Source organism: Salvelinus namaycush, chromosome 3 (assembly GCF_016432855.1).
Source record: "Salvelinus namaycush isolate Seneca chromosome 3, SaNama_1.0, whole genome shotgun sequence".
NCBI lineage: Eukaryota > Metazoa > Chordata > Actinopteri > Salmoniformes > Salmonidae > Salvelinus > Salvelinus namaycush.
The window spans coordinates 73,396,548-73,411,509 of NC_052309.1; the positions used below are offsets into that span (position 1 = coordinate 73,396,548).

General features: G+C 41.7%; 1 protein-coding gene across 1 annotated transcript; it reads right to left on the bottom strand.

The window, feature by feature from the left end:
• Window positions 1-10,670: 10,670 nt before the first annotated feature.
• LOC120044571 (desumoylating isopeptidase 1-like) lies at window positions 10,671-13,329 on the bottom strand. The gene is made up of 6 exons (XM_038989236.1): window positions 13,142-13,329; window positions 12,682-12,703; window positions 12,459-12,528; window positions 12,148-12,257; window positions 11,877-11,999; window positions 10,671-11,773 (listed from the first exon to the last, which is right to left on the bottom strand). Exons 1-6 carry the CDS (start codon window positions 13,233-13,235, stop codon window positions 11,686-11,688), a joined length of 507 nt encoding a protein of 168 aa, XP_038845164.1. The 5' UTR covers window positions 13,236-13,329; the 3' UTR covers window positions 10,671-11,685.
• Between the last annotated feature and the right edge of the window lie 1,633 nt (window positions 13,330-14,962).

Here is a 14,962-nt window from a genome sequence, read left to right on the forward strand (position 1 = left end):
TAGAGTTGAAATGTATTCAATTTTGAGTTTGCATCCAAATATATTACTTTACATACATCACAGAAAACTGAAATAAACTCAGCAAAAAAAGAAACGTCCCTTTTTCAGATCCCTGTCTTTCAAAGATTATTCGTAAAAATCCAAATAACCTCACAGATCTTCATTGTAAAGGGTTTAAACACTGTTACCCATGCTTGTTCGATGAACCATAAACAATTAATGAACATGCACCTGTGGAACGGTCGTTAACACAGTAACAGCTTACAGACGGTAGGCAATTAAGTTATGACCTGAAAAACACCAAAAGAAAGATGCCCAGGTTCCCTGCTGTTCTGCGTGAACGTGCCTTAGGCATGCTGCAAGGAGGCATGAGTACTGCAGATGTGGCCAGGGCAATAAATTGCAATGTCCGTACTGTGAGACGCCTAAGACAGCGCTACAGGGAGACAGGACGAACAGCTGATCTTCCTTGCAGTGGCAGACCACGTGTAACAACACCTGCACAGGATTGGTACATCCGAACATCACACCTGCGGGACAGGTACAGGATGGCAACAACAACTGCCCAAGTTACACCAGGAACACACAACCCCTCCATCAGTGCCCAGACTGTCCGCAATAGGCTGAGAGAGGCTGGACTGAGGGCTTGTAGGCCTGTTGTAAGGCACGTCCTCACCAGACATCACCGGCAACAACGTCACCTATGGGCACAAACCCACCGTCGCTGGACCAGACAGGACTGGCATAAAGTGCTCTTCACTGACGAGTTGCGGTTTTGTCTCACCAGGGGTGATGGTCGGATTCGCGTTTATCGTCGAAGGAATGAGCTTTACACCGAGGCCTGTACTCTGGAGCGTGATCGATTTGGAGGTGGAGGGTCTGTCATGGTCTGGGGAGGTGTGTCACAGCATCATCGGACTGAGCTTGTTGTCATTGCAGGAAATTTCAACGCTGTGCGTTACAGGTAAGACATCCTCCTCCCTCATGTGGTAGCTTTCCTGCAAGCTCATCCTGACATGACCCTCCAGCATGACAATGCCACCAGCCATACTGCTTGTTCTGTGTGTGATTTCCTGCAAGACAGGAATGTCAGTGTTCTGCCATGGCCAGCAAAGAGCCCTGATCTCAATCCCATTGAGCATGTCTGGGACCTGTTGGATCGGAGGGTGAGGGCTAGGGCCACTCCCCCCAGAAATGTCTGGGAACTTGCAGGTGCCTTGGTGGAAGAGTGGGGTCACATCTCACAGCAAGAACTGGCAAATCTGGCACAGTCCATGAGTAGGAGATGCACTGCAGTACTTATTGCAGCTGGTGGCCACACCAGATACTGACTATTACTTTTGATTTTCACCCCCCCCTTTGTCCAGGGACACATTATTCAATTTCTGTTAGTCACATGTCTGTGGAACTTGTTCAGTTTATGTCTCAGTTGTTGAGTCTTGTTATGTTCATACAAATATTTACACATGTTAAGTTTGCTGAAAATAAACACAGTTGACAGTGAGAGGACATTTATTTTTTTGCTGAGTTTATAACAAAACCTTTTGACATAGAAACACTGGATTTTTGTCATAAAATTTTTATCTTAATGAATGATGAAATTTTGAAAAATATTAATAACATGAGGTCAAAGAGGGCGCTTTTGGTCATTAACTGTTGGAAAAGGCTACAGTACTAGAAGTGGCTTCAGTGTAGATAATACAGTCTAATTAGTGAATAAGATCCAGTATAATGTGAATGTATGTCAGGGCTGAGATGTGAAATGGTATTTTAGTAGAGATGAGCTGAGATGTTTGGAGATTGGGAGTGGAGAATGAAGTGTTGATGTTGTGGTGAGGCTGATGAGTGCGAGGCCATGCATTCCGATCTGTCTCTGGTACACTCTTCGCTCGGGGGCCCTCCCGTCCACTCAGAGCACCCACAGAGCTCTGGGCACAGAGCAACAAAACAAGCCCATCGCCATCCATCCCTCCATATATCCATCCATTCCAGCACTGCTGCCAGGGCCCTGGAGAGCTAACGAGGGCCACACACAGCGGCTCAGGCTCCTATGAAAAGTGGAACAACTAACTCTGACTGACTGTCTCTTTTCTTCCTCTCACCCTCTCTCTCGCTCCTGGTTTTGAGTTCTCATTTATTATCTCACTGCCTCCCTGCCTCCCTGCCAGCATGTTAGTGTTTTGGGGTCAGGTTTTCTTTTAATGGTTGGATCCAATTAAACAACAACATTTGACAACAGTAGTATCTTCAGTGGTAGTGACGTCCTGAAGTCTGAGCCATAGGCCCACTACTTATTCCTCATCTCCTCTCTATCTATCACTCTCTCTCTCTCTCACTCTCTTTTGCTCTCTGTTGTCACGTTTTGGCTCAAGGCTACTCATTTGGAGTAATCAAAATAGTTAAACATGTTGTATCATGACAATACCCCTGCCTTGCTTTTCTAGTTCAGTTATTGACTGAACCGATATGTCATTCTCTCCCCCGGCCTTCTCATTTCTCTGTTTTGTTTCAGCACATACAAGCTATGGTTATGAGCTAAATAATGGTGGAGATTAAATATCTTGCTAATATCTTTTTTTAATTCAGTTTATTTAAAATCCTGGATTCATTCAGATCTATGTCCTCTGCCAAAAGCCTTTTATCGAGCATAGAGAAACTCAACACCAGTAAAGCATCTCCAGTACCTCAGGAAAACTTTTAACAATGTTTGACTATGGACAGCCTGCAGGTGTCCATTGACACACAGATAGTGTAAGCACAGAGACTATGGGATTGCTTCCCCTCAGTTTTAAGCTCCATGAAAATGCCCACTAAGCATTTATTTCTCTCCCACTCACTCTGTGTTCTTCTCGTCTAGTTCTTCTTCCTTACTCCCCATTCTCTCAGGTCACCCCAGTTAATGTCCTATTTACAGCGGGCATCTGTCAGCTTCCCTTTATGGGTTATGCCCCTCTCTCAAACTGAGACGCACCGCGCTGCTCCGCTACCCATCAGCCCATACAAATGCTGATCCGACAACCCTGCTGAGGACACACTCTGACCTGGCCACAGCTGGATCCGCCAGAAGTTGCCTTCTTCATCAGAAAGAACTCCTCTGAAGGTAAGTCCTTCAGGTCATAGAGAACTGCAGTCAACGAGTTCATCAACAATTCTCACAGATTGTAGGCGTGGTTAAACCCTGTAGCTCTCCACAGAGAAAGCAGGAATGGTATTGGTACCACTATGGAGTGACTGTGTCGGATGCATATGTTTTTTAAAGTTGAGAGAGAGGGTGTTGAATTAATTAAATCATTTTCAGCTGTGGTGTTTCTTGTGTCTGAAAGCACAATGTTGTTGATTCAGAGGTCAGCAGCTGCCCTTGGGTTCCCGTGTCGCCGTCATGCAGGGAGAGAAAGACATGTCAGGAACCAGTTCTGCAACACAGTGTTGATACTCTTCACATTCAATGCAGGGGGAAACGTTTGAGAGACATTGAGGGAACTCTCATCTTAAATCTGCCCAAAAACAGAACAAAGGGAAGATTATTACAGATGCTCCCATTCGCTAAGTTGAGAACATGAATTGATGTCGGATCCACGATGTACTGTGTGCATCAATATATTCTGTAACCTGTGTGTCTCTCACAACCCATTAAACAAGGGTGAATGTTATCACTTCACAAAGTATGTCACTTCTCCCTCCATTCAAATTAAAGTAAGAGAGATGTAATGGAAAGCATGAACTTTAGTAACACTATAACAACCATAAAGAGTGTTATGTGATTCTGGACTACTTGTATCAAGCTCAGATACAATAGTCTTGAGATCGCTCCATTACAACTGCTCTCAGCTAGCGCCACCCAGTGGCAGCCAAGCATACTCATCGTATTATCTAAATGGCGTGTCATAGTGGAATTTTAAACAGACATATTTCAACTAGCTGGTTCTCTCCCTTATCGACTTAGGCAGTGACATAGTTCCTCTATCCAAAAAGAGTCCATCATTGAAACCAGACCCTAGTCACTGTGTTGCATAGTCACCGTGTTGCATAGTCACCGTGTTGCATAGTCACCGTGTTGCCTAGGTTCGGGTTTTCAAAACTACTAAAACCCCTCCATTCTTAAAGTCCCCCTCCCCTCACCACTTCAAGTGAACCTAGGCAACACGGTGACTATGCAACACGGTGACTATGCAACACGGTGACTATGCAACACAGTGACTAGGGTCTGGTTTCAATGATGGACTCTTTTTGGATAGAGGAACTATGTCACTGCCTAAGTCGATAAGGGGCAGAAATGTCCCGGGGACTCTCCCAACAAATCAAGAGGCAGAATGTCACGATTCAAAACCAAAGTTTCTAAGCAAAAAAACCTTTGCAGTGGTTTTAGTTAATTAAGAAAGTAGATGCGAAATGAATGCACTCATTAAAAATAACCTCCATGATCTCCATCTTGCTAGCTACTATTTTTTATTTTATTGACGGGAAAGAGTCCTTTGAAACCAGACCCCAGTCACCGTGATGCCTAGGGTCGGGTTTTCAAGACTAGGGTTTTAGCCATGGCAACAAGGGGGAAATTCCACACACTAATTTGTTCACAAACAAACACAGGCTGGTGTGTCAATCCCATCACCATTAAGCATATAAGCTTCTGAATGTTAGTTCTGCCAGAGAGAGAGAGCGAGAGAGAGGGTCTGTGTTAGTTTTGTAATGTGTCTTGTGCAGGGGTTCCCAAACCTTTTCACCCAGGCCCCCTCTGGTGTTGGGGAACGTTACTACAAAATCTATGGGCTAAAAAACCTAGCTAAAAAACGTTAGCTGACATTGGCTAGTTGATCTGGACATTTCTGACAAGTTATAAATACAGTGCCTTCGGAATGTATTCAGACCCCTTGACTTTTTCCAAATTTTGTTACGTTACAGTCTTATTCTAAAATGGATTACATACATTTTTTTCCTCAGCAATCTACACACAATACCCCATAATGAGAAAGTGAAAACAGGTTTTAGCAAATTTTTGCAAATACCATATTTATTTAAGTATTCAGACCCTTTGCTATGAGACTTGAAATTAAGCTTAGGTACATCCTGTTTCCATTCATCATCCTTGAGATGTTTCTACAACTTGATTGGAGTCCACCTGTGGTATATTAAATTGATTGGACATGATTTGGAAAGGCATACACCTGTCTATATAATGTCCCACAGTTGACAGTGCATGTCAGAGCAAAAACCAAGCCATGAGGTCGAAGGAATTCTCCATAGAGCTCCGAGACAGGATTGTGTCGAGGCACAGATCTGGGGAAGGGTACCAAAATATTTCTGCAGCTTTGAAGGTCCCCAAGAACACAGTGGCATCCCTCATTCTTAAATGGAAGACATTTGGAACCACCAAGACTCTTCCTAGAGCTGGCCAACCCCGGCCAAACTGAGCAATCGGGGGGAGAAGGGCCTTGGTCAGGGAGGTGACCAAGAACCCGAAGGTCACTCTAACAGAGCTCTAGAGTTCCTCTGTAGAGATGGGAAAATCTTCCAGAAGGACAACCATCTCTGCAGCACTCAACCAATCAGGCCTTTATAGTAGAGTGGCCAGACGGAAACCCTCCTCAGTAAAAGGCACATGACAGCCCGCTTGGAGATTGCCAAAAGGCACCTAAAGGACTCTCAGACCATGAGAAACAAGATTCTCTGGTCTGATGAAACCAAGATGGAATTCTTTGGCCTAAATGCCAAGCGTCACGTCTGAAGGAAATCTGATGAGGGGGAAAAATTATATAATCAATTTTAGAATATGGCTGTAACGTAACAAAATGTGGAAAAAGTCAAGGGGTCTGAATACTTTCTCGAATGCACTGTAGCTCTCTAAGGTGCAGTGACTGACAAGAGGAAAACTAATGATGCACTACCCAATTTCGGAATTGCACCTTGTGCATTCTACTATTCTACTTTCAAGAGTAAGTTGAAAGCCGGACTGAGTTCCTTCAAAAAATGTTATGGACTCCTGGATTCAGGAGTCATCCTGGACTCAAGCCGCTTAAAAATGGGAGACCATTTCGGGAAGTCCAGGTTCAGGAGTGAATCTTACAGAACCTATTGCCTTTCAGCTCTTTGACATGAGCAGAGGCATCGACAGAGCTTTCCATGTGAAGTACCATGAGCCTTCCATTTTGGCGATATGGTATATAACCTCTCTGGACTCAGCATGTCGTACAGAGTAAAGCTCTGTGTTATTGCGATTTCGGCCAAAGCAGATAGCTGTAGATCGATTTGCCCACTGCTGTTGGGTCGTTCCACGAAATGAGTACCCTTTGCGTACCTTTTATATTTTAAGTAGAAATTGTGCTCAAATATTGCATTTTAAAAGCCTGTTAATATAGACCACATGGAAACTTCAATAAATCTGATAGATTATTTTTATTTGAATAAAGACTTGCTAAAGTTCCAAAAGTCAGTATTTGAACATGTCCCTCTGTGTATCCTCTGACTTTTGGTAAGATTTTAACCCACATAACCCCAAGATTTCTCAAAGTTTTCACCATCATTGTAAAGTCGTAGTCATTTTGTTGCTTTGACAAAGTCATTTCTGAAGATTATTATTTATTTATTATATATTTTTTTTTAAATCATTTCCCTCATTTCAAGGTCAACCCTCTTGTTTTAATAGGGTGAAACTATTCAAGGTCAACCCTCTTGTTTTAATATGGTGAAACTATTCAAGGTCAACCCTCTTGTTTTAAATATGGTGAAACTATTCAAGGTCAACCCTCTTGTTTTAATAGGGTGAAACTATTCAAGGTCAACCCTCTTGTTTAAATATGGTGAAACTATTCAAGCTCAACCCTCTTGTTTTAATATGGTGAAACTATTCAAGGTCAACCCTCTTGTTTTAATAGGGTGAAACTATTCAAGGTCAACCCTCTTGTTTAAATATGGTGAAACTATTCAAGCTCAACCCTCTTGTTTTAATATGGTGAAACTATTCAAGGCCAACCCTCTTGTTTTAATATGGTGAAACTATTCAAGGTCAACCCTCTTGTTTTAATATGGTGAAACTATTCAAGGTCAACCCTCTTGTTTTAATATGGTGAAACTATTCAAGGTCAACCCTCTTGTTTTAATATGGTGAAACTATTCAAGGTCAACCCTCTTTTTTTAATATGGTGAAACTATTCAAGGTCAACCCTCTTGTTTTAATATGGTGAAACTATTCAAGGTCAACCCTCTTGTTTTAATATGGTGAAACTATTGCTTTTTAAATCATTGTTTCTAAAGAAACATTGAACATCTAATAGTCAAGTAATACTGTAAAAGCAGGTGAGCTGGTTCTACTTTTGGGGGGATTTTTTGTGTGTTTTGTGGTGGAAAATGAGCATAACACGACAAACCTGTTACCCATAGACAGACTAGAAATGTTTTCACAATTATTATTTTTGTCAATTGCCCCTCCATGTTACACACAACAAGCTTCCATTCCCCCTGTCACAAGAGGATTTATGGCTGATTTAAGATGACATTTCCTGAATCCAGCTCATTTTGATACAAAGCTTTCCAATCGTGTCATCAGAGCAGGATGTTGTCCAAGAAAAAAAGAGTAACAGCACAAATCTCAAAGTGCTAGTACATTTGTAGTGTGTATGCTTGATCGCCTGTGTGCATACATTCGTGCATGGGTATATGTGCGCACTGTGCAGCAAGCCATTACAGTCATTGTACAGTATTTATACAGGCAGGTAGCTGCAAGAGGGTAGAACGTTTATGATCTGATGAACACAACTATTAAAGGCATCAGCGAGGTTGCACAGAGCTCCCATTACAGAGCATTCATTCACTCTCATATACACACACACACACACATTCTCCGGATGGGACAACCCAAGGGCATTTCAGGAAATGGCTCAGTGATGGACCCACCAGAAGGAGGAGAGGACAAAGATGCCTATATTTATGTATGTATGCAGGTGCATGGGACTTTAGAGTATCTGCCGTGACTCAGACTCTGAGGTCAGGCAGGTCTGTTTCTCATGGGATCTCCCATATGGTGACCCTGACAGCTGGGCGCTTCCTGAGGTGGAAAGTTAGAGAGAGGAAGTGGAGAGTCAAGGTTCTTCCTATTTAAACAATTAGTGTTTGTTTTGTCAGGATAAAATCTACATTTCATTGAGATTAAATTTAACGCTCACACAATGAGACAAAGCGTAAATTGAATGTTGGATTTGAGAGGACACAAATGGGTAATAATAATAATAATACTGTATATGTATTTTATATAGTGCGTTTCATTACATAAGGTATCTCAGTGTCGCTGAGGGGGGAGGGGAACTGGTGAAGTGGGGATAAGAGAGAAGGGTAACCAAACGGAAATCCCTGGGTGTTGGATATAGGACGGAGTGACAAAATTGGCAGTCATGCAAACTGACACCTAAGATAGATGAAGAGATGTTTAAACAAGCTTGATTGGACAGTATAAACATTACATCAAACTAAATCTGATTGCTACATGGTGGAGCACTTGCGTGATGGGGTGCTTGGATTTGGCCAATTAAAATGTGTATAAATTCAAAGTATTACAGGAGCGAGTGCCATGTACTATACTGTAGTATTGCGCAACAGTGTAATTTTATCCGTTTTTTAATCCTTCAATGTGAAATGCATAGCTGCAGGAACAAGCAGTATTTTAGGAGTAGTGTGTGTGTGTGTGTGTGTGTGTGTGTGTGTGTGTGTGTGTGTGTGTGTGTGTGTGTGTGTGTGTGTGTGTGTGTGTGTGTGTGTGTGTGTGTGTGTGTGTGTGTGTGTGTGTGTGTGTGTGTGTGTTACTTTTAATTAAAATCCTAACCTTGGGTTTGAGTTAATTAATCCTAAATGTATTAGGGCAATCTGCAAACTCAAATTACTTGACCTGAGGTTTTAATTATGAATCCTTATTTTGTATTAACTATTACCACAGTGTCACACCCGCTCCCGCTCCCCCTCTCTGGTGCTCGAGGGGGGCCAGGCTGCCCATCATTACGCACACCTGTCACCATCGTTACGCACATCAGCGCTTCATTGAACTCACCTGTACTCTAACACTTATTGATTGCCTCCTCTATATCTGTCTATTCCTCAGTTTGAACCCCGTGTCAGCATTAATGTCGTTATGTTTCCCTTGTCCAGACGCTGTCCGTGTTTTGTTTCATGTCTGTCATTTATTAAATATTCACTCCCTGTACTTGCTTCTCGTCTCCCAGCGTCTGTCCTCACACACAGAACATTAAATAGCAACACCTATATCTACTTATGCAAATGTAGCAGTCCTAGTCAAGTTCCTATTACAGTGGCTCCTCCTAGAATAGATTCATGACCAGAACTCCAACTCCAACCACTGTAGGTGGTGTTTACCTAGAGTTGCCTCTTCGTCACCACCTTCCATCCCTTTGGATACTCGTCCAAGACCCCTTTGAGTCACATTAAAGGAAATAAATAAAAAAAGGTCTGTCATATAACGGTTTGTCACTCGGGAGGGTGAGTGTGACTCAGAGTCTCTCTCACGGAGGTAGTGCCATGTTAACAACTCCCCCCCCCACCATTTCCGACACCAGTCTAAGAAGTTGGTGTAGAGAGCAGAGATGGGGGTATTGAGGTGAAGATAAATAGCCATAGCACCTATTTATCTTCATAAATAGCCGTAGCCTTCCCCAGAATAGCACCAAGCCTCATACCTACTTTTGTGTTCCCAAAATGCAAACATGGTGTTATTTGTCTTGTCAGGTCTGTCACCAAAGCACAGCCCAAGTGCTCTCTCTTCACATGCGCTTGAATTATCCATGGGTGCGTTGTGTGTCTTCAGCTCTTACAAGGATGGAGCAATGAGGTAATAAAACACGGACTATTAGATCATGACTTGTAGTTTCCCCAACAACATTTTCTACATAATATCACCCATATTCTGCATGAAAATCATAATAAACCATTAATGCTTTGTCATTCCACTGAACTGTGGATTTCTAGGTTCAGATAAGAAGCAGATTTAAACGCAATCTTGTTGACAGCTGTACTTTTATATAAAGTTTTACTAACACTTAGAGACAGGGCCATGACAACAGAACAACTACTATGTTATGACACAAACATAACAAGAATGCAAAAAGTATGACTGAAGACTTTGTCCTCTAACACACTGTGACAGTAGCCTGGGCAAATGATGCTTCAGTCAAGGTCACTGCAAGTACGCTGAAGTTTGTTTGGACAATTTATCCTTCACATGATTCCTAGTGATGGGGTTGGTCCTGCTGACAACAGCCGTGTGAACGGCAACATCTAGTCAACATCATAACAGGAAGAAGTCAGTCTAAAATTGTGCTTTAGATAGAATATGGAGACCCTTTATCTAATGAACTGTAGTTCCTTTAATGGATCAAAAACATGTTTCAAATCCAGCTTGAGGGACCAATACTTTGCATGCCTAACACTGGAAGAGCAACACAGACACTTTCGCAGAACTGCGCACATAGTAACATTTGTAGTGAATGGCTTTATTTATAGATACAATTTCAAAACAACAAGCAAACAATGTGCAAAAACAATATCATCCATAGATATATAACCATACATAACTAATATAGTATTCATAAATATCTACTGAAATATATCATTACATTTAGCAGCCAGCAACTGATCCTGAAATAAATAAAACTACAAATAAGGATGAGGTGTACAATACATTTCATTGGTCAGGTTTATTGTTGAAGGTGGTTACGTGAGCAACATACCAAGGTGAAGGGCCTTGTCTCTTTCACTAAAACATATAAGTACCTATTGGTGGAGTCATTCTTTTTATGAAGAGATAGTGTCACCATGGCATTTGAGACATGCTATGCTGTAATTACCTGTCTGATGCGATACCAGACGTGCTGTCTTTTACAGAAGATATAGTTTACTGTACTGTTCTACTGAATGATGCAATAGTTAACCAGTGCTAGGAATTGCAGTGAATACGTGCATTTAATAAGAGGACTTTACGTTTCATGCCTAGTCTAATAAGTATAGATATGTGAAGAGTTATTGCTCCCACTGGCCCAAGGAAAATTATACAAGAATATGTATGATTTGATCCCAAACTTGACCCCAAAATTGTACAAACCTTTTCATAATAAATTACATTTCTGAGATTACTTCAAACACATACAAGATACGCATGGTCTGTTTCTTCATCCAGAGAACTAATGCAGATTTTGTGCACTTCAGCATTCATCCTTCATATCACACTATCAGCATCATTAACACTAAGGTGAGAGAGGTGAAGGCATAGAGGTGTATATAGCACACACCATCTGGTGGAAGGTGGAGTAGTTCATTGGAAGTCATGCTGAAACCCTGACTTGAGATACACGCCAACCTTCTTATAAATCATATTGATGATATTGGAAGATTTGTGAGAAAGTTAATGTTGTGCAACTTTCCCTCAGATCAGGATCATACCATTAGAGGCAATAAGGAAGGTCCGTAAACAAAAACTGGATCGACATTTTTTTAAACATACAAAAGGCGAGATCATTGCTGGTGGGGATTTACAAAACAATCATACTAAAACCAAGCATACGCAGTACAAAAGCAGTGTGATTGACTAGACTCACTGAGATTCACCCTCCACGGTTTCGTCAATAACCCACCTCCGTTTTGAAAATGTAAATTAGAACATATCTAAATACTACTGTGTGCAGTTCAGGCAGTTTAGCTGTGGCGACCGCTGATGATGTTCCCCCCAGGAGGAGCGATGTGGATGGAGTCCAGTATAGGCCGGAGTATCTGACCAAAGGGTCTAAATGGTTAGACAGAGGAACAGGGCAGAGGGTCAGAGAGGTACACAAGTCCGTAATGCATTACTAGTATCTGTCGCTCAGCTACTAAGTATGTAGACTCACGTGGAGAGCACTTCGGAGGGCAGGTCTGTGATGTAAGAAGGGATCTTCCGGCCTGTTAAGAACTGGGCCACCTCATTAGTGAAGGTGTTACAGTTGTGCTCAAACAACCTATACTTGTCGCCTCTATGGAAGAATAAGAACAGAAAGTAATCTCAGATCTAAATCAGCTATCACTGCTATGTTGTGTTCATGGCTGATGTGTCCACCAAGGTGGTGGTGTATGAGGAGAGTTACCCAAAAACAACACTTTTTTTGTGACACATACACACACCTGTAGGTGTTCTCTCCTAGCGAGGACAGGTAGTCCATGAAGATCTCCTCTGTCACCTCTGTGTTTCCCAATTCCACCACAGTGTCTGGGGAACCAAGCATTGTTCCCCCCTAAAACACATAAAGTCCATATTATCCTACAAAACACCAACCCCCAAAACTTCTCTGTATATCTGATGCCTTAAACTTCCCTCCTCTTTGAAGGTCATACTGTCAGCTAGTGCAAACCTATGATAAAGAGTAGAGGGCACACTGAAGTAGGTCTTAGCAAATATTACAAGGATATTAGCCAATACATCATTTTAGGCTTACCGGTGAGCAGCTGGAAATACCCACTCCTCCAAAGTAGAACTCGTCTCCATAAACCACAATGGCTGAGTGCCTGTGAGAATTGAAACACAAGACTGAGTGTACAGTAATGGATAGTTACAATATGGACATGAAAATAATCCTTCGAAGAATTGCAGTGACACTAAAGACAAAGTTGTGTGGATAAATTGTATTGTCACAAAATTATAGGTGGGAGAATTCTTACCAGATGCCATCAAGTTGTTTTCCTGTAACACATTAAAATATATATATATATATGTGTGTGACCGAGGCTTGACGCTGCTGATGAGCATGCATGTCAATCACGCTCGCACAAACCTGTTTCACTCTTGTCTTGTGTGTAGCTAGCGTTTTAGCTAACGTAAACGTTGCAATATTGTTGAGCTGAAATTCTGAATAATAAGCCTTTGAATAGCTAGGCTATACTGTATAAACAAAGCTCAAACTTACTTCAATTGGCAGGTTGTAGTGAACTAGCTAGCAAGTTAATAACAAACAAAAAATGATGCATTGCAAGAGTAATGTTGGCCTACCCAGCTAGTTAGCTAGCCATCAACTGGATCAAAGGCTTGCCGACGTGCTCAATCAATCTCAACCGGCAGCTAGCTACTATAGCTACACAGCTTCACTATCTGGGGAAATTGTCGAGACTGAGCTTCACTTACCTAACATGATTGGGCTGAGATTGCGAGCCATTCCTCTTGACAGGTCGTATATATACAGTTGTACACTGTATGTTGTTGTGTCATTTTTATCCATTACGTTAAACCCCCAAATATGTGTTTGTGTTTATGTTAGCTAGCTAAGCTAACAGTAACATTAGCTATCTTGCGGTTAACTTGCCTTTCTACTGACTGCTGATTCGCTGGTTTTGCAAGGTTGCCGTCTACTGAAAAATGTCACGATATTATATTATCAGCTAAATTACCTGAACGTTGTACCTATGACGTTAGATATTTAGATGTCTGATTACAATCTACAAGTACCCTGGCTGCCAGAGTCAGTTGTCCCCCATAAAATTGCAGATTGGCATCTCATGGGCATGGTAGTGCATCAGCGCCTCCATGCGTCCACATAGCACTGTAGAGGTTCTGTGGTAGAATGTCTCTGTTATTAAAAGAAAAGCATTTGCATGATATTCTCTATCAAATCCCCAACTACAGCTCCTCGCATCTGAACATTATCAATAGTCTTTCTAGCCTATTAAATGGGATTCACCCAGTGTGGACTGGGGAGTGACCATTGCGCGAGACAGTCGCTCTCCACTGTCAAGGTGCTGAATTTCGGATTTCCTATTCCCGCCGCTGTCCATGGTGCTGAATCTCATTTTGCTGCTTTTAACCTGTTTGTTTACTTGAACAACATCGTACCTTTCTACACTCATGACAAAGTTCACGAAGTCTTAGCCCTATCTTCAAACACCATCAACATGTAAGACTTACCCCAACCAAAATCAAGGCAGCCTTTAGTAATGGGCTAGCTATTATGAGGTGAAAGTGTATCAGCATCTTCATTCGTCTGCATAGTGCAAAGGTTAGTTGGGGATGGTGTGATTGTCCTCCACCAAGTCTAAAGCAAGTAAATACAATACACCCATATTTCTGTGTGTATTATTGTTGCACTTGAGTCTTCAAGCTTCAGATCCAAGGGCATAGTGATTGCAGTGTTGTGGCCATCAATCATGGAATTGGACAGCAAAACCAACATTGATTGCATTTCAAGACTTCACAAGGTTTGACAGGTGAGATAAGGGTTCTAACAAGTGTCTCATAAAACTATTTTTACATTTGTATACTTTTGGTTGGCATAACAAAACCCTCTACATATTCGGTTATGGATCCATCAGGAGCTTGTAGTTCACTCCCACTTTGTTCACCCACAGGTTTACTCACTAACTAAGTGTCTGAAGGTTGTTGTCACATATCATAAGTATTCACCCCCTTGGATTTCTTCAGATTTTATTGTGTTACAAATTGGAATAAAAATGGATTTAATTGTAATTTGTTTGTCAACGATCTACACAAAATACTCTGTAATGTCAAAGTGGAAGAAAAATCCATTTTTAAATTTTTTATTAATGAAAAATAAAACACTAATTTACTGTATCTCGATTAAGTATTCACCCCCTGAGTCCATACATGATAGAAAAACTTCTGGCAGTGATCACAGCTGTGAGGCTTATTAGGTAAGTCTCTAAGAGCTTTGCACACCTGAATTGTGCAACATGTGCCCATTATTTTCTAAATTGTTCAAGCTGTGCCATAGATTTTCAAGTGTTGCCATAGATTTTCAAACAGATTTAAGTCAAAACTGGCCACTGTCTTCTTGGTAAACAACTCTAGTGTAGATTTGGCCTTGTGTTTTAGGTTATTGTCCTGTGAAAGGTACATTACTCTCCCAGTGTCTAGTGTAAAGCAGACTGGAGCTACTCCCCAGTCTTTGCCTATGTCAAGCATACCCATACCATGATGCAGCCACCACCATGC